This window comes from Trachurus japonicus, chromosome 19 (genome assembly GCF_045865225.1).
Source record: "Trachurus japonicus isolate A0001 chromosome 19, Traja_1.0".
Classification (NCBI taxonomy): domain Eukaryota; kingdom Metazoa; phylum Chordata; class Actinopteri; order Carangiformes; family Carangidae; genus Trachurus; species Trachurus japonicus.
The window spans coordinates 15,396,224-15,423,396 of record NC_140925.1 but is presented as its reverse complement, the minus strand read 5'-3'; the positions used below and the strand labels follow the sequence as shown (position 1 = coordinate 15,423,396).

The following is a 27,173-nucleotide window of genomic DNA, read 5'->3' as shown; positions in this document are numbered from 1 at the left end:
ATGAGAGACATCATTTCTCGTTGGCTGAGAGATGCTTTCTGTCTGGTTTATTTTATGTGAACTACCTAAAGTAACTAGCGGCCAGTAAACAGAGGATGTTATGTGTGCAGCAGAGATATGTGTTTCCACTGCAGCTGCACATTAAATGTCATGTTGGACATGTAGATATAAATCACGTACATGATGTGCAGTCTCACTCTGGAAATATATTCTGGTAAAATGAATATGTTTACCTCACAGAGAAACATGACCATTCATCTGTTTGAGAACAACAACTTTTACACACATGTTTACTCCACTCTCAGTGCAGCATACACACATGTTCAGATCCAGTTAGTGTGTACAGTAGGTAGTCCGCTGAAGTCCAAAATCAGTCAAATGTCCATTTCTCCATCCAGTTGTTGTCTTTTTATTTTAAAGGGATAGTTCAACATTTTGGCAAATTGGCCCATTGCCATAATCCCTATAGTTTTAGAAGTAGGTTCGGTAACACTTTATAATGAGTACACACTATTAAAGCTCCAGGTTCGTTACCTTTAATTGTCGGTGCAAGCTGTTTTTAGAACAGTGGAGCAGAGCCGTGAGCTGCTCAGAGCTACACTATGGAGGCTAATGGAATTTCTTGGTTTTTCCTCATCAAACTCATCAAACTCATCAAATCCAACAACTCCAAAACGCTCTCGTGGACAAGTTGTGACCTGCACATTCACCGCGCTATGAGATAATAACAGAACATTACGAGACACAGTTGTTTTCGGGGTAAATTCATGCAAAACCACCGTCGGGGGCAGTTTTTCGGCAAGCAGCCTCAAAAACAACTCTTGTCTTGTAACGTTACATTGTTATCTCATCATGTGGTGAATGTGCAGGTCACAACTTGTCCCCAAGAGTTTTTTAGAGTTGTTGGATTGTGTATTTAATGAGTTTGATGAGGGAAACCAAGAAATCCCATTAGCCTCCATAGCATACTGTAGCTCTGAGCAGCTTGCGGCTCTGCTCTGCCATTCTAAAAATAGCTTGCGCTGACAGGGATTATGGCAATGGGCCAATTTGCCAAAATGTTGAACTATCACTTTAAACTGACAAACCCTGATATAAATGATTCCTCTGTTCCTCTGAGCTCTATTGTTCACACACTTGTGCTCAGTCAGATGCTTCAAATATGTTTCAACTTGCACCTAAAAGAATCCCCAACAAACACACTGTCCTATCAGTTTTATGAATTATTGTTCCCCATATACTTGAGAGTCATTCTTATAGAATGACTTCTTCAATGGGAACCCACTGAGAATGTTTCATTTCACGATATTTCATTGATTTATTTTTTTACAGTACAAAAACCAGAACACAGCAGCAGCCATGTCTTTTCATCATTTTATTCAAAGAAAAATGTGACACTTGTAACATATTTTGCTTCTTCCCACCTCTCTGTGTGTATGTGTATGTGTATGTGTGTGTATGTGTGTGTCTTTGTGCGACTGGATGTGTGTCCCTCAGTGACAGGCTTTCCATACCCCAGCACAGGAGCAGCCATGGCCTACAGAGGGGCCCATTTGAGAGGGAGGGGTCGGGCTGTCTACAACACGTTCCGCGCCGCACCTCCTCCTCCACCCATCCCTGCCTATGGAGCGTGAGTGGCTGCGAGCACACGCAACATGCACACATCCAACTGACACAAACACACATAATCAAATAAACACTGTATGACAGGCCTCCAAGACCGAGAACACGCCACTGCACAAAGCTAATTCTCAGTATTACTCAGACACAGCAGCTAACACACACACAGAAACACAGTCGCTCTCACACACGCACACGCACGCACAGTTATAGAAGAGTGGAAAACAAAACCGCTGCCTTCTAATAGAGCGGAAAATTGCTCTTTGATTCCAGAATGGCCAAATTTGTCTCTCTTTTTTCTAATGTGTCATTCTTTATTTGGCTGTGAATGGACTGCTATGACCTGCCGTGCACACTCCAATGGGCCCGCTTCAGAGAGAGCGAGAGACCTCGTGGATGTGGAGGGGGAGAGGTGGAGAGAGAGAATAGATGACTGAGGGAGTGTAGTGGGGTTGAAAGAAAGAAATGCAGATTGAGACAAAGAGTAAAGGCAGGAGGCTGAGAGAAGAATTGTAATGTATGAATGGAGCTGCTGGTCATCTGGCACAGACTGGATGGTGCTGGTATAAATGATTTTTCTTTAATTAGGCATTTAATAGTTAGTTTAGAGTTTAAAACAAAAAACTTTTTGGAACTATTTTCACTCGAGAACTTAAAAAAATAATCAATCAGGCTGCTTGGTTTGGATGTAGAAAAGTCAACAAGACACTGAGGCATGGCAAGGTGGTGACCACAAGATACAATGAGTGTTGTAGTGCTGAATACATTCTTGAATTGTCTGCACACAATAGTTACCAGTCACCCTTTGGTTCTGTGTATCTGAACCAATGTCCTGTCATAAATGCATCAGTGAAGTATATTGTTTCTTTTATTAAAAGTCCAAATGAATACTTCACTGTTTAAACCAGTATGCTGTTGTTTGCATACTGAAAATTTCAGCTTTGCCCAGAAATTACTAAATTCAGACACCAATGAAGAGTTTAAACTTCATCTTCAGGGGTGCCCCTCTTACCTCTCCCACCTCTGAGGAGACATGTTTAGAGTGTGCCAGCTCTCTCAGAGGAAAATACATACGTCTGGTTTGACACTGAAGACCTGGACAGCGAATGAAGCCTCACGCACTGAAGTCAGACAGCTGCTGGGTTGATAAGCTGGGAATTGAGGAAGGGGACCCAGTCATTCTGTCCAGGAGAGTAGTGTGGATCTGATGTGCAGAGGCTGTAAGGAATTCCTCAGGGCACTCAGGGCATCACTTCAGATGAAGCCTTGGACAGAAGCAGCGCTGACCTCCTTCTCCTGGTCAAGGGGGAGGTGAATCTTTTAGCAACCTCTGGACTGAGCAGCGGTCAGGGGGACAGGAAGCAGGGTCAGGGCAAGAAGAGTGGGAAGATTTTACCTTCAGCTCAATTTCCCAGAACTGCTGCAATCCAAGGTGGAGGGATGATTCTCTGTGGGTGTCCTGGAAAGTCTTCTGGCTAAAATTGGTGGGACAGAGCATCAGGTTTGACATTTTTGGAGCCATGGCAATACATAGACTGAAGTTTAACCAGCTGAACAAAGTGGTGATTGGTGATGCAGATAAATCCCAAACAAAAAATGGTTGCTTAGGTCCCTACAACCAGTGATGTCATATACCAAGAAGTTTAAAGGAGACATATTATGCCCCCTTTCCACAAATTAAAATAGTTCCCCGGTGTCATAAAGACATGTTTGTGACAAGCTTTGGTCAAAATACCCCAAGGATCAAACATCACAGCTCTTTTCATCCTCTCAAAACAGCCCTGTTCAGAACGGCTGGTTTCAGTGCCTGTCCCTTTAAATGCAAATGAACCACTGCTTACCCCGCCCATTCTACTGGTCCAGGTACACCGTAAAAAATAAAGGGCTGTGAAAACTCAAAAATTCTAGGTAACTGGCTGCAATAGATTTTTGCGTTTTGAGTCCAACTAAAACTCTCAAGTTTTGAATAAAACCACATAAAGTTAAGCCAACAAATTATCTTTTGTTGAGATAACTTGTAAATTAACTTAAAGATAACTTCAAATTTTGAGTTTTTTAAACACTTAAAATTTAGTAGTCTCAACTTATTATTTTTGTTTCAGATAAGTTACCTTTCAAATGCATCAAAACTCAAAAATTCAAGTTGTACTTATAAATACTCTCAAGTTGTGGCAACTAAAACAACAAATAATACAAATACAAATAATACTAGTTAAGTAAAACATCTTTATTTAAACATTTTAATGCACTATTCCAGCAAATATGATTAAATCTATCTAGTGCAAGTACTGTACACTGCACCCACAAACAAAAAGATGCAGACTGGTGTGGCCAAAACTTGTTAAAAGAGTCCAAACACAACACAGTCAAAAAAGCACTACAGCAACACCACAGCAATGCTGTTAACAGTTTGAAGCGAGGCCGGTGCACCATCCACGAACACGGTGAGCACTCCCATTTGGACCCCTTTTGTTTGTCTGTCTTCTGGATCGGTGTCCTGTTGAAAAGCAGAAAATTCAACCAAATTCAATATAAACACTGTTAAGATAACTAAACACCTATGTCAGCGTGTAATTTTAAATTTGTGTCTCAGCCTGAGTAAACCTGTAGTGTACAGTTACTGTGCTATACAGTTTTTTTGCCTGTGATTCTAATTGCTATTCATCCCTGTAACAAGCTACAAGTCATTATCAACATCACAATAGTCTGAAGCTGTTCAATGGCGGTAAAAATGAAACATCAGGTAAACTAGCCTTGTTGGCTAAACTCTGCCCCACTTACAGTTTTCTTTTAACTCTGTTGATTAGTGGTGCACTGTCCCTATGAAATAAACTAATAAATGAAATGAAATATCCTAAATAGTTTTTCTCTGTGCTACTCTGGTCAGAGCGGCGTCCCAAGCAACAGTGTGCTACACTAAGCAGCGGTCTGGCCAACGGACTGCAGGAATTATTCTTCTGTTGTTGTTGCCTACAATGATCAATAGATTGTGGTATTCTGGTAAAACTCCATATTCAACCTTAAATTAAATGGCTGGTTAAATAAATTACTTGTGTTCCAGGGAGAAAGGAGGCTCTCAGCCATTAAGCTGGGTTACGCTACTGTAGGTGGAAGGCAAAAATATATGGGCGTTGGTGATTAATACGGTTTTTTGGGAGCTACAATCCAAGGTGTGAATATTTCATCTTTTCTATATTCTAAAGCAATATGGCATAGAGAATTATATGTGCATGATAATTAATGTGCACTCATGGTTGACCAAAAATAAAAACAGACATTCTGTACTCACCAGGCGTTTCAGGAAAAGTGTCTCTGAAATCTGAGGTCTAGACATGCTCTGCTTTGATGCATTGTGATGTCTGGAAATTGGACACAGGAAAGCCATAGGACATTTGGTTAAAAACAGTGCAGCTGAGATTAATTTGTGACTAGTTTAAACTTAGGTCTTATATTGGGGTGGCATCCATCAAATTTGGACGAACCGGGAAGAGGACAGACAGATTTAATTTTTTTTCAGGACAATATCGCATTTCGGGGCTTCAATACAAGAGGGACATTAGCACTATGGAGGTATTTGGATGTTTTTTGGTGTGTCTTTTTGTTACGAAGACAGTTGGTATCCATTTGCAACCGTTATATGGACATGCACTGCTATGCCAAGACCCCCTGTAACTCAGAGAAGCGACAGATAACTCTGAAACTTCTCCCAGCCCTTAGTCGACACAAGGAGAGAAATTTCAATTTTGGTGTGAACTATCCCTTTAAGGGCTTGCTCAAGGTAACCCTGAACCATAATCAAAAATACATGATATTTATAACATGAATTCACCTGTTCATCAAGAACAGCCAAGCGTCTCTCCCTGTCTTGTCCCTTTTCCTGGCACGGCTGCTCTAAATGTCCACAAACAGTTCCTTGGTTACACATCAGAACATTGCTGCAAATCTGAAATAAACAAAAACAGCACACATTAATCCAACCGAACCAGTTCACATGGATTTTCTCTTAAGTAGTCAGTTTCTGAATACCTTTATTGGCAAGGTGCTGAATTACTCGTTGTATAAGGCAAGCAATAGTTCTGTGATATAAAATAGTTAGCAACTTTTTCACACACATTTTCTTTACCTGTTCCTTAAGACACAGGGCAGGCCATCTCTCCTGGATTTCTGTGACCATGGGCTGCACCTCAATCTTCTCCTGTCAGTCCACCAAGACAATTAACAACAATTAATGTCATATAGCCTAATATTCATGTTTACATGACACCCAATTGTAAAAATGAGTCTCTAAAGTAACATTAAACTTTAACATCAGAGGCACACATAAGCAGTATACCAGTTATTTGTAGCACTGCTCATTGTGTTTAATAAATGAGCTCCAGTTCCACTGTAGCCGCACTAACGGAGCTAACAGAGCTAACGGAGCTAACAGAGCTAACGGAGCTAACAGAGCTAACTGGTAAACAATTAACATCTACAACTCTCTTTAGCCGTGAGGGGGACAATAAATATATAATAATGTATAATCTGCACACGTGAACCCTGACTTTTAGTACCATATTGAGCAAAATACTCACCTTGAGAGTAAGAAGTGTAAGAGATGTCGGCAGCACATGGCAGCAGTGTCGTTGTGGTGGAACCCCTGCAGATATGCATTGGAGACCCCAGTTCTTGTTGTCTCAACTTCTAGAACTTGTCCTGACCTCAAATGCACAGTTTTGAGGTTTGCTAACTCAAGTTATTAAGTTAGGCCAACTTTAGCCAAAAAACTTGAAAAAGATAGTTGAAATAAATAATGTTTATTAGTTTACAACACAACTCAATGTTTTTTGTTTAGTCAGCTGAAAAAATATGGTAAGGCCAACAACTTTAAGTTTTCATTTTTAGAGTGTAGGGGTGGTATTATGCAAATTCAAATCCTAGTTACATCACTGGAAGACAACTGAGGGAACAGCTCGTAAAACCACATAGATTTCAACCTAGGGAGCCTGAACATTACAGTTTTTTTTGTCAATTCTCACATTTTGGGGGCGGGAAGGCAAGACAAACACCCAAATATATGTTAAAGAGCCTTCAAAAAGTTATATTTCCATAATATGTCCCCTTTAATGACTGATAGGTCACAGTTTCCAGTGTTGTAGCTCCTTTCAGCAGCTGAGAACTTGAAGGACCAGGAAGCACAAGGACAGAGTTTCTGGTACTAAGAAAAACACTGACTCTCATGTTGAAGGTGCTCATGGACTGACCGGTTTGCCTGCATGGAGCTTTCAAACTGAGTATTGATGGAGTTCAAGGGGGGCTGCAATGATGCTGTAGCCTCAGACCTGTCAAAATTGGCAGGTACTGGAAAGACTGGAGATGTTTGCAGGAGGTGGGAGTGAGCCAGGCAATTTGTGGATTTTTCCATTTGAATGTTACAGTTGCCACAAACCCCAGGAAGGACTCAGTGGAGCTAACATTTATCTGCGTTCATAAAAGACTCGATTCTCTGGATGTTGCAGTCTCCAGATAGATAAAGACATATTTCCTATCTGTTGTCGTTTATGTTTAATGTTTGATGTCCTCTGTCAACAGTGTGGTCTACCAGGATGGTTTTTATGGTGCAGAAATATATGTAAGTCACACTCCGTTTATATGAATCTTTTATTGACTCTTATTAATGTGGTGTGTCCTGACCATGCGACCCACCGCTTTACTGTCAGTTGTATTTGCACTTTAATGTTGGTGAGGATATTGTGTTCCTGATTGGATCCTCTGTCTCCTCACAGGGAGGGTATGCAGCCTACAGATATGCCCAGCCAGCTGGTACCGCTGCAGCTGCCTACAGCGACAGGTATGTTGGCGTCCAGGTCCGTGAAGGTGAATGATCATGATTGTATTTGGCACAGGCATCTCTTAACTGTTATCAACTGTCGATCAGCTCCACTTTTTGAATATTTTACCAGGTTAGTCTCTCCAAAGTTCCTGAATTTTTTTTTTTCATCTGTGAAAGTTTTACCAGAATCGTATTTCTACATTTTTTTCTCCTTTTTTTGTAATCTGTAAAAAAAAGAAAAGAGAAAAAAAAAAGGTGATAAGAAAAGTTTTAACCAGGTTAAAAAAAAAAAGTTTTACAAGGAGCATTTTTTAGCTCTGTATCAGAAATAATCTCCATCCAACTGGCTTCTACTTTCCAAAGATGTGCACAGACGGTTTGATGCAATGGTGGCTGCTTTTAAAAACTCACTGAAAGACGTGAAAGCTCAGATTGGATGTGATGATGTCTGGTAGACGGTTCACGGAGCAGGAGGACGTGAGCCAAGATCCCAGAGTAGAGGGAAGCTTACAGCTCATCATTTGCTATCCCCTGATGAGCAGTGCACTGTGTTGCTGCATAGACTGTAAACATGACTGACTACAGCCTTGTTTGTATAACGACACCTCAGAACCATGTTGAATTAGCATCATGAAAAATAGTGAATTCCATTCTACATAAAGGAAGTTCAGTTTGGTCTGGCTCTGTTTGAGCTTCACATTGCTGATTCTGGGTAATGATGCTGATTATAACCAAATGGAATAAATAATGCTGCCATCAGTGTCTGGCATTTTCTGGCAACATTCACTAATCTAGAATAAGAATGGAAAAATGTGTTAAATTTATTAATTTCCATAGGGATTTTTGTCGAGACTTAAAAAGTCAAGATGTGTGTAGAAACGAAGTTAATATCTCATAAAACGTCTGTGTAGTTGTGCAAAAAAAAAAAGAAAAGAAAAATTAATAATATGAACAAAGTGAGTGTACTGATCCACAGTCAGTCTGTGAATTTACTTTTCTCCATGTTGGATCCTGCTGGAAGATTTTCAGTGGCATTGGTTAGTAGTCAAGTTATTCATAAGTTTTGATCAAAGTCTGTAAAATTAACATAGGCACACAGTTTTGGTTACCATGGTGATGTGTCCTGGTTAACAGAGCCAGAAAACTTGAGTTTAGGCCCCTACTCTTTCTCTGTGACACAAGAGGAGCAGCACAGGCAGGAGACAGCGCTGTGGTGGAGCTCTGATCCATCAATGCTCTGGGGCATTGTGCCCTACATTAACACTCCTACCGCTCTTGCCCTTGCCCGTTGCCCCTTTGCCCTGCCCTATGGGCCCCACTCTGCCCAGGACTGCTGCCCCCCCCCCTCGTGGTGCAGCTCTGTGGGAGCCGCAAGTCACCGGTGATTCCTCCAGATCAAAAGTGATGTGTGTTTATAAAAAGAAAAAAACACATGTGCCTGTGTGAGTGTTTGTTTGAGTGTTGCCCACACCCACTACCTCTGCTGTCTAGGTGTGTGTGTGTGTGTGTATGAAGGTGCTTGGGGAGCTAATCATAGGGAGATTGAGCATGTCAGGCCTGATAAGAAACAGCCACAGCAAGAGCCTGTAGGCCTCCGATAATGTAAGATTTATCAGAGGCGAGGAGCGAGCGGCGTGCTCAGGAGAATTATGAACAGAGCAGAGCAGGTGAGGGGGCATGTCTCTCTCCAGAAGACTTATTTCATTTCCTTTGTTTTTCTTCTCCCTCACATTCCCTCCTTCCGTTATTCCTTCTCCCTCTGTGGCTGATGTGTAGTATATCCCTCTTCACTCTCTCCCCGTTTCATCTTTTATTCTGTGTCTCTTTCATTCTATTTTTTAAGCTCTGCTGATTTAAAGAGAAGTTGGGCCGCGAGGTGGAGCTAGGAGGAGATGGGGCAAAGGCTGGGGGGGGGGGGCTGTGAAGAGTTTTATTTATTGTGGGATAAGAGAGGTCTTGCACACAATGAATGGGAGACTCTTTCTCTCTTCTGTCTCTCTAGGGCGCACGCACGCACGCACGCACGCACACACACACACACACAAAAGACTTCCACTTTCTGCACTTGAGACCAGGTACGGGACTGATCTTCAAATGCACTTTGTCCTTCTTTCTTCATTTTTCAAATAGTGTTAGTGCAAAGGCCCTTTATCACCCACAGCCCTTGAGACACTGTATTTTACAGGTAACTATAGGTTCCTACAGAAGCCTGGAGGGGCTGGAAAAAAAATTCTGTGACTATGAGTTTATGACTTTAGAATAGCTGAAAAGAGGGTTTTACCAGGATAATCTTTCTAAAGTTCCTTGTTTTTATTTTCATCTGTGAAAAAGTTTTACCAGGATCATATTGCTAAGTTCTGGAAACAGGTGAAAAACATTTTGCAAGTTTTACTTAGTTTATAATAGTGAATAATTATGTTTTTTTTTTTTTGTTTGTTTTTTAAATTACAAAGAATCAATCAAAGGACAAATACTACTCACACAGGACAAAACAAAGATGATGAATTCTTGCCAGATGCAGGTTTGAGAGAGAGTGTGACTGAGAGGACGCTTGATGCAGCAGGAAACCATAATCACTCTAATAGTTTGTCTATACAGTATATATACAGTAAACTGTACTCTACTGTGCAGCTGTAGGCTTCTAACCCATGAAACATCATGTTTAATTAACTACGAGCAGTTCATGCTGTAGTCATGGAAACAGACAACAATTACTATTGATATTGAAGAAACCATCTGTTCTACAATTTCTTAGCAAATTTTTCGGGACATTTCACCAGAAAGAGTGGAGCAACCCATGTGTCAGCTTTGACTGAGACTAATCAAAAGTATTAGTGATTGATCACTGATGAGAAAGAACAGCTTATTTGCAGAACCTAAACATCACCAGTAATTCCCTCCCCCCTCCTCCTTCCATGTAAACTCCCACCACCTCTCCTCAGGTCTCCCTCTATAATACATAGTGTGCCCGCGCAGCCACTTATCTTTGCCCTCCAGACCTATGTTGGCTTCCTTTTACTTTTAGAGGAGAATAAACAAACAAGACAGGAAGAGAGGAATATAAATAAAGCGGTCGGTGGCATCAGACAAAGAGGAATGGAGGGGTGGAACGAGAAAAGAGAGGGGTGTTGAGGGAGGGGATTAGTTCCAAGCCAGTGCTGGTGAAAAGACTGGAAATAAGCCTCAGGAGACAGACGGGGAGAGATACAGGGGGAGATGGAAGATAGAGGAGACATGGACTATAGGAGAGGAGGGTGAGGGAGGAAGGGAAGGTATGGGACATCATCACAGAAATGTACTGTCCTTTGTATTTAAATAGGTTTTTCTATACAAACCTTTATTTCCCCCTCTTCCTTGTGTCTTCTGTCTCCTGTCTCCCACTCCCCAAAAGACGGTCCCCTCATTTTTCTCTTTGTTTATAATATAATTTCCCGCTCCCTTCAGCCATCTACTACTCTTATCACTCCGTCCATTTCTTTTCTTATCTTTCTGTCTTTTTTCCCTCTCCGGCTGACGTTACTTTTATTGCAATCCCTCCCCATCACCCGGAAGATAAAACACTTTTCCTCATAAATTGAAATGGGTAAAACAAATCATTGCAATCACACACTCTCACCTTTACAGCGTACATTTATAGGGAAACATCGATTGCATTTTCATCCCATAGGTCTGTCCTTAGCGTGAGTGAGAGGGGGAAATGATTATAGATCTCTCCTCCAGACCTCAGTTAAAATCGACGACCCAGTGCCTTATGTGTCTCATGCATACTCATTTTAGCACTCCCTATCCATTATCAGAGCTATTCAATCAAAGCCAACATGCACAGGGTTTATGTCTGCTGGTTGGAGTTGGGGAAGGGGGAAACAATTAACAGTATTTCCCAGCTGATTAACTTCACCTTTGATTTGTACTGGTTCAAAGAATCCATATAGTTTTATGTTTGGGGAATAAGTCAAAATGTCACGCTGACTGTGAATCTACTGCCTCATATACAAAAACCATCGCTGGAGCGGCAGAGCTGTCCTAACTTGTTAGGACTTCCAAGCTGGTGGTAAATGCAGGTTAATGTACACTCAGTTGGCAGTTTATTAGGTACACTTATAGAATGAATGCAGTATAATACATCAGTCCTGTAATAAATCCTCCCCTCATTAGGGTCATTAGGTAAATTGTTCATCAGAGACATCTTGATTCAGCTGTATGGTCATTTCAGAAGATGCAGTTTGCATACTGCCTTATACAGAGAGCTGCTCCTGTTATTTATTAAAGTTGAGAAACATCTGTCCATATAACATAATATATCAATATATATCATAAGCAGTACAAATACAAATTCATTGTGTTGGGAATGCCTGCTCCAAGGGAGGGGTTAGTAGGGATAGGATGGAGCAGGAGAGACACAGATTGGTGTTGTTGTGTCAGCAATAATGTGCCAGGCCATTGTGGTGAAGAGGTGGCTGAGCTTTAAAGTGAGGGTCTCCATTTATCAGTGAGATTTGTTCCTACCCACACCTCTGGTTTTGAGTAGAGACAGAAAGAAGAACAGGATCATGGATCCATGCGGCTGAAACCAGTTTCCTTCACCAGATTGCTGTGCAGTAGAGGGGTGGTTCAGGCGTCTGGTTAGCTTTCCTCCTGGGTGCCTCCCATCCGAGGTCTTCTGGGACGATCCAGGAGGCCAGGGTAGATTCAGAGAGATTATGTATCTGGACCGGGTACACTTCGGAGTCCACCAGGCAGAGCTGGAAAACATTGCAAGGCAGTCTGAGCTGATTTACTTGAGCTGCTGCCACGAGGGAACGAGTTTAGATGATTGGAGAACATGGATGGATGGATGGACGGGTGGATGGGTGGATGAATGGATGGATGGCTGGCTGGCTTAACCGTATTACCACATTATTATGGGGTAGTTGTATATTTATAAGTATTCCAGCAGATGTTACGCATTACTCCATATTCCTATGTTAGAATATGTTTTATTAAGCCACCACAGACTGACACACAGCTACTTTTATCCATTATTGGAATTCTGGGGCTCGGTGCAAAGTACAATAATGCTGCAATATGTAGTCTGTTGTTTGTTTTCTGTGTACCTGAGGGGCACTGAAAGGTAGGTCAACAGGAGCCCTCTGTTCAAATTTGCCCCTGGGTCCATGAGAGAGTTTATTCAGATGCAGCCTGGGCCCCTGGGTTCAAACTCCGGCTTAATTAAGAATGTTTCCAGGGCACATTCACAGAGTTTGCAACCCATCTGACATAGAAAGGATTTTAATCCAAGTCAACTCTCATGCACACTTCCCCGGAGGCTCACCATCATGCTTAATGAATGCAGGTCCTGATCTTGGCAATATATCCATAGGTTGTGTTTGTCTTCACTTGTTTCATGAATATTCTGGAGAAGCTAAAGGAGGTCTGTGATGTCACACCAACCACTGTTTCTGTCTGTTTTCTGCTCCATAGTTATGGCAGAGTCTATGCAACAGCAGACCCATATCACCATACGATTGGTCCTGCAGCCACTTACAGTGTGGGCACTATGGTAAGTCTGTCCTCTGCTTGTTAGCCGCTGACTATATGAGATGTTGTCTCACTGTTTAACACGACGTATGAGCTCCTGGATGGGAGACTGATCTGTTTATATGAATGAGTAAACTACTTAAGTAATTAACATTAAATGAATAACACTTCTAATCATTTGCTGGCATGCCTTAGTAACAGCATTGGAAAGTCTTAAACAGAAGAGTGTAATCTTACTTGTTGTTCCTCTGAGTTGTGTTTCCCTCTGAGAGATCCATTTTAATGTTTAATGTGAATCTTTGCCACTTCAGTAAATGAAAAAGGGACTTTGCCTTATTCTCAAACTCCCTATTCAATTTCATTGGCCTGAAGCTACTTGCTTGAAATCCAATTGAGACTGAGAATTCCTCCCCACAGGAAACAGTCTCTTCAAATTTTGCAAGGGGAGTCGAATGGTTAATGTTTGTTTTTAGCTAGCTTTGCAGCTAACATCAAAGATGAAAAAAAAACTCTCTACAGAAAGAAAGAGAGCACCCCAGAAGATGGGGAACAAACAGATAGTACAATTTGTTTTCTTTCGAGGGCGTGGGTAGGGACTTCCTCCAAAGATTTACGACCATCTAGTACATGCCTCAACGTGCCGTGGGAGATTAAAGCAGAAAGAGAGAAAAAAAAAAAAGCTCGACAAAAAGGAGGGAAAGTAGGAGATGGAGAAGGAGAATGAAAGTTTCTGGTAGCGAAGCTGCTGCCTGGTGCAGCATCTTGGGCTCCAGACAGACGAGGGTTAATGCTGAGTGCTGACGTGTTTGTGGTGATGGAAATCGAAAGCCCTACCACCTCCCCTCGTGCTCCCCCCTCCCCAAACACCCCCTCCCCTTCCCTTCCCGTCCTAGTGCAGCTGCTAGCTAAAAGCCTTCATTAATTACAACCATTTTTTTCCTCTTCATTTACTTAATTAAAACAGTGGCCTGTGTTTTCTTCCTTATTACTCTACACTTTCTTCTCTTTTTTCTTCAAATTACTCCTCCCCTTTTCCTCATCCGTCCATGTGCAATCCAAAGCCCCTGACTGCAAATCTTTATCCTTGATTCTAAACATAAAAACAATCCATCTTAAACTTTATCATGCCTCACATTCTAAACTGTGAAATTAGCAGCGCTTAGTAATAATGATGAGATGATAAAGGTCGAGTTATTGGTTGTGTAAGTGATTGGTTGTACACACAAGTCAGTCTCCAGTTTAAAATTTTAAATGCTGATAAAACCACTACTTTTCTACAGAAAGAGAAAAATTTGGGTCAGTTTGGATCGGCCCTACTTTCTGGTCCTGTGACCTTAGGACAACTTGCTGTGTGTTTCCGTCGCACACAGGAAGTGTCAATACCATTTATGGCAGCAATTATTTTATTCTGTTTTGCTGATCAGCAAATATTACATTTTTGTTAGAAATAATAACCATCATGTTCAAATAATGTTTTGTTACACAGTTAGACCAAGACCGTAACTGTTTATTTGCTAGGCATCTAAACATGAGGCCGATTCACAATTAGGAAATTGTTTTGTGGTAGAAAATTGTCTCACTTTTATTACCTCTCTGGTTGGTTTTACTGTATATAAAGTAAAGGCCACACTGGGAGGGTTCAATATTTTAGTATTAAGAAGTGTGAATTGTGTGTCATCATTTGGTTGTGGGTTCACCGGAGAGCTTGTTTGTGTACTTAACACAAACTAGCACTAGCCCAAACATTATAGCTAATGCTAAAACTAATGCCTTGTCGAACTATAAATGTAAAATTGTAAATAATGTGATTTAAATGTTTAAATGACATCCTTAGTGTTACATAGAAACAGAAAAATCTCATTTAGCGTGTAATTTGACTCTCTCTGGCAGTTTTAAGAGTCATTATTCTATTTCAGAGATATTAAAGATTAAAGAAATGTTTTATTTGAATATTTTTTGCTTGAGGTGTCTAATCAGACGCCAGAAAAGACATGATGGTTGTCTTCTGCTCATCCCATCGCCCTGCTCCTATTTCACCCTAATTGAAATTTGTACATGTGTCAGGGAATTTATTCACTACTTCCTTGCTTCATGCGATCAAAAAGAAAAGCCATGTAACTTATAAATCCGGCCTCATTTACATACACCATTCACACACACATAATCGCATCCTTTCACTTCACTAATGTCCTAACGGCCCTGTGCACAAAATCACTCTCAATTAAACAAGAGTCAAGAGGAAAAAGGGAGGAGAGTTTCTTTGGAGGAAAGAGAGAAGTTCATTTGAATATTCATATTACAAACAAAGGTTCTACATTGAATACTGATTGGAGCTTTTTCATCTTTGATGTTGCAGGCTAGCCTTTACAGAGGAGGGTGCAGTCGCTTCACTCCCTACTAGAAAAGAGAGAGACACGTCCCCTTTCCTCCCCCGCAAAACAGACAAACAAAAAAAAACTAAAACTAAACAAAACAAAACAACAGGAACAAATGAAATCACTAAATTACCATCTTTACCCTCTTTATGGAAAACTAAATACAAAATGCTTCCAGATGGCAAATGAGACCCTGAAATGCAAGAATCATTCTCAAGTTGCTTCCCTTTCTACAGAGTGTACACATTGTCATTTACTGATGTAATGTACTTATTTTAAGAAGAACATTTTGTTACTCTGTGTTGACTCGAATGTATTTGCATTGAAATGTACGTGGTGGGAAAAAAAAAAGGCAAAGTGGGAAAATAAGCTGATGAAGAAAATTTGTTGTTTTCTTCCTCTCACTCTTTCTCTCTTTTATTGTTCTCTAACTCAGCTCCTTTGGAGTGGCCTTTTGCGCTACTTTTAATTCCATCTAATTTCCCTACCTTTATTGTTTCAATTAGTCATTTCCCCCATATGCATTAAGAGCACTAATGTTCAGCAATTCCAGTTTGGGCAACAAATTTCAGATTGGATTTATTAAGTAAATGATACAGCCATTCCACCCCTGACAGAACTGGCTCCATTGTAAGTGAGCCAATAACTGGAGCTGAGTTTCAGACTGTTTTAATGGGACTCGGAGCATTTCGGCCCAAAGGAGGTGAAACTGTAAAAAAAAAAAAAAAAAAAAGGCTCCCAGGAAGTGATGCATTAAGAAACTCAGAAAGTGAGAGGAAGAGCGTGATATATTACTGAATCTGAATGCAGGAGGAAGTGATGTATAGCAGGGTGGGGAGCAAGAGCTATGGCAGCCATTGCAAAATGGGCAGCAGTGTGTTAGAGCCCATTGATCGCTGGCACAGTGCCAGAGGCATGAGGTATCCCATTACTGCTGAACAGCTTTAAAGGAGAACAGCACATGATTTTCACACAGGGCTTCTCACTGTTTCACATCCTCACAGTCTGCACATACTAAGCAATAACTCCATTATTTGGTCCATATGTACAGAACACAGTGTGTAGGAATACAGACCGATAACTTTACTGAACAGATGTGAGAGGGTGGTTTTGATTTATCTTTTCTTTTTTTCTTTAAATACTTTCATGTTAAAGCTGCATTAATCAGATTCTGGCCACTAGGGGGCAGAAAAATATTATAACATCCTGAAGGACAGAGGCACCACCTATTACAGGCTTAAACTGTTCTTGATAACATGTTAGTGTTTGTGTCCACCAGTGTCAATACAATATTCACTCTGATCTTTACTATTGACCATTCTGAATTGTATTTGATTGATTTCCACCATACTGACCAATCAGTAGTAAATGCCATTTAGAGGGTGTGATTCCAAAGGCTATGAGATAAGATACAAAATACAAGCTTCGTTTGAAATCCAGGTGTCGCATCATTCAAAGGCTGTAGTCGGAGCATCAACCCCGATAATATAAATTTTTAATTCTTCATCAAATTAATTTAATTTGTCGTATTTAATAAGTTCTATTTGTTTTAATCGTTAAATTCAGTTTTGTTGAAGGTTTGCTGTTCTTGTTGTTGACCACATGCTATAATTGATTTTCTCTGCCTTAGGATGGCAAGTGTTCAGGGTCAGGAGTGAGAGTGGGGAGGGAGAGGGCGGGGGGCCTCACTGCTGCTACTTGGCCATGGTTTGTCCTCATGGATGAGGTGTTGGGACAGAGGCATTCCACCCCTCCAACCCCCATCCTAATTACCTCCATCCCTGAGGACACACCAGGGCCAAGTGCAGCAGTGGATGACCAGGAGGAGGAGGAGGAGGAATGCCAACCAGGGGTGTAGGAAAGAGAGAGAGAGCAAAAGAGGGAGAAGAAGAGGGGGATAAGCGTCCTCACTTGATAAAAGAAGACATAAGTTTGAAGAGAGCGACAGAGGAGAGCAGGGCAGGGTGAGAACAGATTGACTCCTCCACAACACAAGAGATTACTGAGAAAATATTGAATATCAAACACATCAATTATTATTATTTTTATCCTCTGTGATGCTCCTGGACCTAGATGGGCGTCTGCAGCAAAGACCCTGGTGTCTCGTGTTGTCTTGGGTGGCCTCCAGAGTGTGTTTGGAGATAGCATCAGGTTTTCCTGGGTCTTTGGGAGGTGGAAGATGAAACAAGCCTATGTGTGAAGCCTCCCTTGCCAGCTAGAAGAGAAACACCAGCTTAGTCTCCATCATGCCTCTCCAACCATGTGTCCATTCCTGGCTGAGAGGATCTAGCAGCAGAGCCAGGGTTTTCCCTGCTCAGCTCAAAATCAGGCCATTCAGCACAGGAACACTACTGATATTGATATTGCACTACAGGGTCTAGCTATGTGTCTCTGTACTCAACCTGTTTTAGCTTATTAATGACAAAATGGCTGTTTCATATTAAGGTGAGATTCTGGGTATTTTCAGCAGTATTTAGACCATTTAATAATATTATACTGTGAAAGCATTTAAAACCTTGCATAAGCAAACATATGGAAGTGTAATCATTATGGTGCTGTAGATTTTTTTAAAGTTCAGCTGCAAACTATTTAATTTTTTTAAGTCATTACATGTTTGTAGCATGTTGGTTCACTGTCCTTAGAGAATCAGATATTTTGAAAGAGTCGACTCTTCATGAACTCAGCTCATCCACTATGGATTTAAATAGTTATTTAGCATAAGAAGGAGTTTATTAGATTCAAACTGCATTCAACATCCATACATTAAAGATGTTTTCACTGGACAGGGAAGATGGCAAATCAGTAACTAATGATGTCAGACAAATGCTTTGTATGCATAAAATGGAAATATGACAAAGACAAATGATACTAGCTGTATTAACAACCTGCTGTTAACAAGCTAACATTAGCATTATTGTCAGGCTGCAAGTAGGCTACACACCAATGACTGGTCAGTCAGATGTTCATTTTGCATGGGGTGGACACAACAACCCCACAAACTGACACAGCTACAGTCAATCAGTGACTACCATGACCATCCAGCCTTTTTGTTAGCTACAGCTCATTTCTTTGTTATTGTGAGCATTGTTTCCATATAGATTAGCTGAAATACAAACAGGCGTAGTTCCAGAGAGGAAACCCAAAAGTAGCTTCACTCTGAGGAAAGACGATAAAGGGAGTGAAGAATTTGTGATGTCCCCCCCTCACCCACAGAAACAGCCTCAGACTTTCTGATTGGACATCAGCTAAAAGGAGTGAACATGACACTGCGTGGACAGATGCTCAGATCAGTTGTTGTAGTTAAAACTCGCCTGCAGGGGATCTGGATGTGTTATTGGACACTGTAACAGAACCGGGGAGTGAATCTTTAACTTAAAGGATGATACCCGCCTGATACATCAACAAACTAATGGCCTAGCCCCGACATGCAACAAGCAACACAGCCAGCAGTCCCTAATACACCCAAGCACTCACTTATCCACCAATCTCACTCACGCTCTCCCAGTCCGACGACGTACACACACACAAACTCTCCCACCAGTAAATAGCATCTGTGCCTGCTGTGTCTGATGGGATCGTAAAGAGGGGAGTCAGTATCACAGGAAGAAAGGGGAGTGTGAAAAGGAGCAGCAACCAAGGCAATTTACCCTACAGATTAGAGATAAGAGAGTTCACTCAATAAGCACTGATCTCATTTGAAGATATACCAGACAGAAGACACACACACAGACACACACACACACTAGCTGGTGTGCTGCTGTCACTGTTGGGTCTTTTCTCTCGCTCTCTTTCTGTTTCCTCTGAGGATGAGGCCATATTTACAGTAAATATGGTTTGGACAAATCTCCCACTCCCGGTCTAACTACATGTCTTTTTTTTGCTTTTTTTTTTTGCTTTATACAGACAAAATGTGACCTTACACAACCTTCCCACTCTTTACTTTCCCTTCAGTATTTAATCAAGCTACACTCCCACACTACATTGTATTTTCATGTTTTCATTTATTGTTACAGATCCCAATAGAAGGAGCAAAAGCAACAATGAACCGATCACTAACAGGCCTAGATAGATAGATCCTCTTCCCCTGAGCCACACAGCACCATTGTTGTCCAGAAACTATTAAAAACTCATCAGTGAGTCACAGTGTTGACGTGTTACTTCATCACTACAAACACACACGCTGAGCTTGTTCGATTCAGTCCCACATACACAGTTCTGCCAGATGAAAGACTTGCTGAAGCACCAAGTGTGAATTAAATGCGCCACTGAAGATAGTCCCGACAAATGCACCTATTTCCTATGCACTATTGGCCACTTGTTCTAGGAAATTACTCAGCTTTTAGTATTTAAGATTTTTTTTTATTTCTATATTATTCATATTCTTAATTTTCTTTTTTTTATTCGTAACTTTAACTTTTAGAAATTCACATTTTCACGAAGGATAAAGGGATTGCCACAAAAAAAAGTTGTAGCAATAAAAGCAGCATGTTATGGTCCAGCTTTATTTGAGTCTTTAAGTCCATGTCACAGTTTTACTACCTTTATTATTTCAGCTTTATATACACGTTAAAGTGATAGTTGGGGTTATTTGATGTGGGGTTGTGTGATGTTCTTATCTATAATCAGTGTGTTACCTGCAGTAGGTTCACATCAGTTGTCAGCTTAGGGCAGCAGCAGGAGTTGAGTGATGAGCTGCAAAAACATGTCCACACTCCACAGAAAAAAAAGAAGAAGCTAATATCAGTTTAGCGTTTGTTTAGTTTTTTGATATCTTTAGGCATTGAGCTGGAGCTGATCTGTAGCTTAATACAGCAGGCACCTTAGATATGTTTGTGAGCAGTGTTTGAGTAGGTCAGTTGTCTGTTAACGGTGTTTCCAAAGGAAAAGGAAACTTAATGGCAGATAAAGTGGTGAAAATATTCAAAATAAAGCGCACACTTCAATTGATATTATCTTTTCTTCTGTGGCCAATTTTTTTTTTTTTTTTTAAGTGGCATAAACACAGTTCTGCAGATGTGATGTCCCCGTCCACAGAACATCACTCAATTTCTGTGCCGGTGCTCCTGCTGCTTCTCTAAACTGCTCAGCTCTGATCTGAATCTACTGCAGGAAACACACTGACTATAGATAAGTACCTCACAGAGCCCCACATCAAAAAACCCCGACTATCACTTTAACAGGGGCCCAACACCTCGGCGTTCTCCTTTAAAGTTTAGTGTACAACCGCTGTTTAAAAAAAACACTTTGACAAAGTTCAGTATTCGATTCATCCTTCATTTGACATTCAAAGCCTGTACAGATATGTACTCAGACACACAACACTGTACTTTCAGTGGTGATGGGATATCTGCTGCTTTTCATTACAGTCAGTGTAAATAAATAAAAAAAACTGGTAATGTGTTTTCTTTCTCTTCCATGCACTTTACAGTTTTTAAATTACATGTTTGTCTTAAGGCTGTGAGAGTCATTTGCCTGTATCTGTGTATCATAGAAAAGGGTGTTATAGCGTAGTATTTATTAGTCTATTGTTTAGAGTGATATTGACATTAGGTTCTTATAGAAAAAGAAAATATATATCAAAAGAGAAAAGATATGTTCTTCCTTTTGTATAGTTATACATCAGTGGTTAGGGGTTAGTCAACAGCAACATTTTATATGACAAGAAAAGGCTTTAACTATGTTTTTGTTTAGATCAGACTTGATGTCTTTTTGTGTGTCTGTGGTCACATTACTGTGCGAGGTGTGTTTATTGCAATGTTCCTAAATAACCTCTACGTCTCCCGGTTCTCAGGCAACTAATTTTGTTTTTATTTATTTATTTATTTATTTTTTAACATCACGTGAATATGTTCAGTTTGTCTGTTTGAGCTCGTTGGGAAAACGGAGAGCACAAGTTTAAAGGACTGTCGGTCTGTTTCTTATGACGCCACTAACACAGAGCCTGTGCTTAGGGAACAAGTAGAGACTAGTGATTCTCAGTGAGGGATCACAAGCTTCTCTTTTCCCATTATCCTCCCAAAAAATAAGTGAAGAGCAGTCCCAGATCACACATTTAAATATCATGTTTACACACTCGCAGGCAGAAATAATCATGTAGCATCTTCAGCTCCTCCTTTCAGGTTCCATGATAATGAATTGCCCTCTAGTGGTGGTAGTATATGACGAGAGCAAAAGAGGAAAATCTAGAACAGTTCAGGAACCTTTGATTATGGCTCTTCTTGGTTGACGTTAGCAAATGATCATGGTCATGGTTAGAAATTTTGGAAAGAAACTGGACATAAAGTGCAGTCTTCTATTTCTAAATCCAGACCTGGACCTCCTGCTTATAAAGTTTAGTGACTATTATGGACTAAACACTAATTCTATTACTTGTGACGATAGTAGTAGTGCAGTATATAGTGACTTTTTATAAGTCATGTCAACATTTGAATGGACGACTGATGCTGCTGTTAACTTTGAGCCACCTCTGCATCAGTTTTTCATTGTCAGTACTTCAGTGCAGATGTGGTGTTGTTCTAGTTTATGTTTATACTTGCACTCACACATAACATACTGTATGTGCGTTGTTAAAGAAAGCTCGGCGGACCTCCCTCTGTGGTGTAGTGGGATGTGTGGGGTGACAGAGCCTGAGTCGCCAGCAGATTTATGAATAGAATGGCTTTCTACTATCAAAGCAGCAACAGGGGAGCTAATTTAAAGTCCACAGCTTTTTCATAAATCCATAGCAGGACTCATCACAGAGGCAGAAACAGAGATGAGGCGCAGATTTGAGAATCACATCTCCAAAGTGTTCTTCATGTCTTTTCACCACAGACTTTTTTTCCCCCTTTGTAACAGTTTTTAAAATTTGTGCTCTCCTTTTGTTTCAAAGATGTGGGTTTACATGTCAAGGGATTTTTAGAGATAAATGTTTTCTATGAAAAAAAAAATAACCAAACTAAATACTGTGTCCTTCTAGTTTCAACATGTGCTGTTTGTGATTTATTTGCTTGTTTTTCTTGTATAGGATCAACTGATGTACCAGATTATTTAATAAGTATTTGCTAAATCTTTAAAGAAAATCTTTCTGTGTTCAGTTTTACTCTACTTGATTTTCTCATCTTCTCTGATGTACTCTCATGCCAGTATCTGATGAATATGTACGAGGCTGCACATCTGTGCTGGGCGTACAAGAAGCTTCCTGTTCTCCCAGTTTCAGTGACTGCAGCATTTGTTTATTTTTGTCCCATTGACACACATATATAAATATAAATATAAATATATATATATATATATCATATTTAACTGTTTATCCTCATATCTCAATATACGTCTTTAAAGAGACACCTGTCAGGATCACACTTGTCTATTCTTTTGGAGAACGTTCACTCCCACTGACACAATGAGGTGACTGGAGCTGATCGGGCTCTGACTTTTCAGACATCACTGATGAGTGTGTCTCATCTTTCACCTCTAAAGCTCTTTGTCTTTGAGGAGTTAGAGCAGATGAGGTAGTTTCAGGTGTCACACACACTTCAGCTCACGTACAGGCAGGTGTAGAGAAGCAAGGACAAGCCTACAGGGATTTCTGTGGAGTGGGAGGGGGGCGGTGCAGTGGTGGTTTTAGAGGATGGTGCAGTTGGTATGGTGTTTCCCCAACTTGATTAAAGGTGCTCTATCGTCCAAATGTTGTCTTCTTTGATTATAAAGCAGCTCTAGGTTCAATATTAACACTGTGAATGTATCGCAGCCATTTTCCACAGAGAGATGCACTGAGCTTGTATTCATGAACTGAACCGTCAGGAATTCTGTAACTTTATGATGTCACAACAACGTAGCCAGTGAATACAGTCATGCTGCGAGCCCTACTGTTGTTACGAGAGCTCCAGAGAGAGGCCTGAGAGAAGAGATGTAAAACTAGATGTGCACTGCTGTACTGTTTGGTTCTTAAAACCACAAATATATCCCCTCATGCATCAAAATGTCAAATAAAACACAGGGAAAGTGTAAAATATAGAGCCTTAAAAACAGGCTATCTGGACTTTGTCGCAGGATTTGGTTTAAAAAACAAACAAACAGGAATATATGTATGTGAAATATGGGACTTGGTCACTCCAGCTCTTGGCTGGTTTCTCCCCTGCATCATCCAGGTTCAGACCTCAGCCCTCCCCTCCCCTCCCTTCAGCCCCTGTTCTTCACTTCATTTCCTCCATCTAGCCTTCCCTTCTTTTCCCTCTGAGGCCCCATCTCTGCAGCGGCCCTGGTATAGAAATGCATCTGAGAGGGGGAGCGGGCCCATTAAGACAAGAGAATGCCGTTATTGCCTGTGACTGGCGACTCGGCAGTGCAGCTGCACACGTCCTGTCTCCCTCTCTGTCTCTCTCCGGAGGGGCAGGACCAAGCAACTACAAAGTGATGCAGGAATTAAACTCAGTTTTGTGCTCTCGCTTCTGAAGATTCAACTTCCTCTGCACACACACACACACACACACAAACACACACACACAGAGACCTCCTTCCTTCACCTCAACAACTCATCTCCCAGTATTAAAAGATGTTCTGTTGAGATGAGAGCCTCCCAGGACACAGTCAGCCTCCTTCGCTCCTCTCCTCCTCTCCTCTCTTCCTGCTGTTGCTGGAGTGTGATACACTTGTTTGCTGTTTGTTCGCTCACTGAAGGAAAATCAGGACCGGCCTTGAATTTTAGTTGATATTCTGCTGTAACTAGTGGTTCTAACATCCCCCACAAACTGCCTAATGGGAGCCGAACATGTTGTGCAGAATCCCTCAAAAATGGACTTAAAATTTGGTCAAGATACCAAACATAACAGGCTGAGTCTGATATAAAGAAAAAAATGTTCTGTGGCACTGCCATAAGAGTCTTTATTTTGAATATTTCACTGTGTGTAAAAGTCACACGACAATCCACATCTGCATTCATTTGCAGTTGGTCTAAAATATTTCATTCCTTGTTGAAATATTTTCTTAACAAGTCAACAAAATCTTACTGGTATGAATCCAGTGCCGACAGTTTCTCTGGAAACCAAATCATTTTGTAAGATGCTTTTAAGTTCAAATATTTTGTTATTTAGGTCATAAAGCTGTAAGGAAGTGTATTTACACTGTGTATTGAACAGGATACATCTATACCGCTGTTTGTTCATGCAGTTATCCAATCAGCCAATCATGTGGCAGCAGTGTATCATACCCTGCAGGAGCCAGTGAGGATTTCACTTAAAATTCACATCAAACATCAGAATGAGGAACAGTGTGATCTCAGTGGTCTAACATTTTTAGTGTCTATCATTTCTGCGTCGGCACTGTGCGTCATGTAGAAAGTGTTTGAATTACATTTACATAACTTCCTCTTCCTCTAAAACATATGGGCTGCTGAATAATTTCTGCAAACCATGAGGCGTTGAAATCATAATCTGGATTATTAAATATTTAATTTCCAAACTGAATATCAAGAAATGCAGACGCAGATAATTAAAGCAGTGGGGAAAAAAATGCATTTGCTGCCAGTGGAGATGGTTCATGTGCATCCAGTAAATACCCCAAAAAATGCAGATATGCTGATGTTTGAGAATCATTTTATAAGGGGCAACAACACAATCACCAAACCATCAAAGAGCTGTAATCCAGCTGTGATCCAGCTGTGCTTTCGTCAGCAGAAAGCGACGTTGTTTCAGATGACAGCCAAGCTCATTTCATAGAAAACATGTTTCCTCTCTTCCTCTGCTCCTCGCATCTTTTCTTTCATGTCTCCGGTAGGAGGAACTGAGGTTAACTGAGAAGTGCAGGAAAGGTGGAGGCAGTTAATTCATTTTAATTTACATCCTAGGACACTGTTGACAATATTTAAGAAAAAATGTCAATTTAACCAAGATATTTTTATTAACAAAGTAAAGCCAATATACAAGTATTAGAATAATAACAGTATTATAATCCATATTTTAGGAAACTTAATGAAAGGTGTATCCTTGTAATAATTTGCAGCTTTTACTCATTATCCTGATTAAAAACATTTTGTTTAACTTTACCTTTGCTCTTCAACATATTTGCTGTGTAGTTGCAGATAACAACATAATATACAACAAACTAAGTCCCAATGCTATAAAGGTGCAGTTCCTCTAATGACCACTAGAGCCTGGCTCCAACAGTCCCCATAGACTCCCATGTTAAAATGTCCAACTTTACAGCAGAGATAAACATGTTCATGAGAGAACAGATGGACCACGCTGATTCAACAAACAGACCGGCCTGGACTTGTGTGTCTCAGGCTGCTGCTGACTGTGGAGGCTCTTTATATTTCTGCTGTTACTCTGTTTTTGATAAGTACACTATGATCTGATGATTCTGACTCCTGCAACTTGAATGCATCTCTCTGTTCAACCTGACTGGTGATGATGGTGCAGCTGTTTTGTACTCATTATTTTCCACACTGTCAATGGTAACCTGTAAATGCTAATGGTCACTTTCCAGTGCTTTTTTTAGTAGCATTTACCTTTTACTGTAAAAAAAGAAAAAAAGAAGCAATTTTTACATTTCTTTACACTATGTAAACTATTATTTTCACTGACCTGCTCGTTCTTTTTTTCTTTTGTAGTAAATAAAAGAAAAGACTAGAGGGATGAGTTCAGATGGACATCAACTAAAAAAACGAGAAGACGAACGTTGGACGTGGAAGGACACTGAGGAAAAAAAAACAAAACATCACCCAAAACAAAAAGAGCAGATTTGTTAAGGAGCCCTTCTCTCAAGAGTGGCAGGGATCCACAGGATGGACGGAGGATGTTTCTGGGCCTGTTCCGAGGCCGGGGCCTGAACCATTGAGCCTGTAGTCCGGAGGGGGGGAGGGGAGGGGAGGGGAGCCGGCAGACGACCCCTGAAAAACAAGCCTTGCTGAGCGGAGGAGACCGATTAGAGAGGTCACCATAAAACATTTTATTTTTCTAAACTTTTTTAAGTTTATGATTTCCAAAAAAAAAGCAAACACTACTGTACATATATGTACGTGTTATATAGTATATGTGTGTAATATAGTAAGTATGTTTAAAAAAAAAAAAAGGAAAAAAAAGAAAAACTTGGGGAAAATGTTATGTGTCTTTGCAATTCAGAAGAGGGAGGTGAGGTGAGGTGAGGTGAGGAGATGCCAGCCACCCCCCCTGTCTTCTGATTGTCTCCCACCACCTCACCCAACCTCCTCACCCCATCCACTGCTGGATGGGGCAGGAGCGATGGAGCAGGTGTGGATCCAGTGTGTGTGTGTGTGTGTGTGTATGTGTGTGTGTGAGATAGAGAGAGAGGGGGGGGGGGTGGGAGGTAGCTGGTCCAGCAGACATGTCACTACGAGATAAAAAGTAAAAAGCTTTTTAAACCTGTCTTCCACTAACGAACTGCAGTAGTGTGGTTTTTCCTTTACCGGCTAGTTTTGTCAAGTCTGCATTTTGTAGATTCCAAAAAAAAAAAAAAAACAAGCATATGAATAAATAAAATAAGTATCCCTATATTCGTCTGTGCAAATAGAGATGAGAGAGGACGGATGTCAGAGGGGAGCTGAGAGGTCAGCAGTAGGTCATGTCTGCCGGAGGCCCCGAGGCCCCTGGCGTCGCTACCAAACATGTCATTGTCGTGTTGTGGTTTGAGGTGGCTGTGCTGTGTAGTAAACTGCTTTTTGTACATCGTGTCGGGTAGGGTGGGGGCGGGGGTGTGCGGGTTTGGGAGGGGGGGGGGGGGGGCAGGCAGTCGGAGGGAGGGCGCAATTTGGAAACGTGGGAGATGTCTGCACGGGAAACAGCAGGGCGGTCTCCCCCATCCATCTCTGAACCACAGCGCTCGGCTCCCACTGCCGAGGAGGGAGGGAGGGT

At 41.0% G+C, this 27,173-nt stretch overlaps 1 protein-coding gene across 9 annotated transcripts in view; it reads left to right on the top strand.

The window, feature by feature from the left end:
* rbfox3a (RNA binding fox-1 homolog 3a) overlaps nt 1-26,783 on the top strand; it is a 531,011-nt gene extending 504,228 nt beyond the window's left edge. For 2 of the 9 annotated variants that reach the window (XM_085761388.1, XM_085761390.1), the window contains 5 exons: nt 1,498-1,630; nt 7,192-7,231; nt 7,386-7,450; nt 12,893-12,971; nt 25,913-25,999. In XM_085761388.1, the coding sequence (XP_085617514.1) occupies nt 1,498-1,630; nt 7,192-7,231; nt 7,386-7,450; nt 12,893-12,971; nt 25,913-25,915 (320 nt within the window). In that variant the 3' untranslated portion in view covers nt 25,916-25,999. Of the gene's footprint in view, nt 1-1,497; nt 1,631-7,191; nt 7,232-7,385; nt 7,451-12,892; nt 12,972-15,305; nt 16,058-25,912 lie in introns of those variants that run through there. The other 7 variants (XM_085761384.1, XM_085761385.1, XM_085761392.1 and 4 more) reach the window with 4 other exon arrangements.
* Nucleotides 26,784-27,173: the final 390 nt, after the last annotated feature.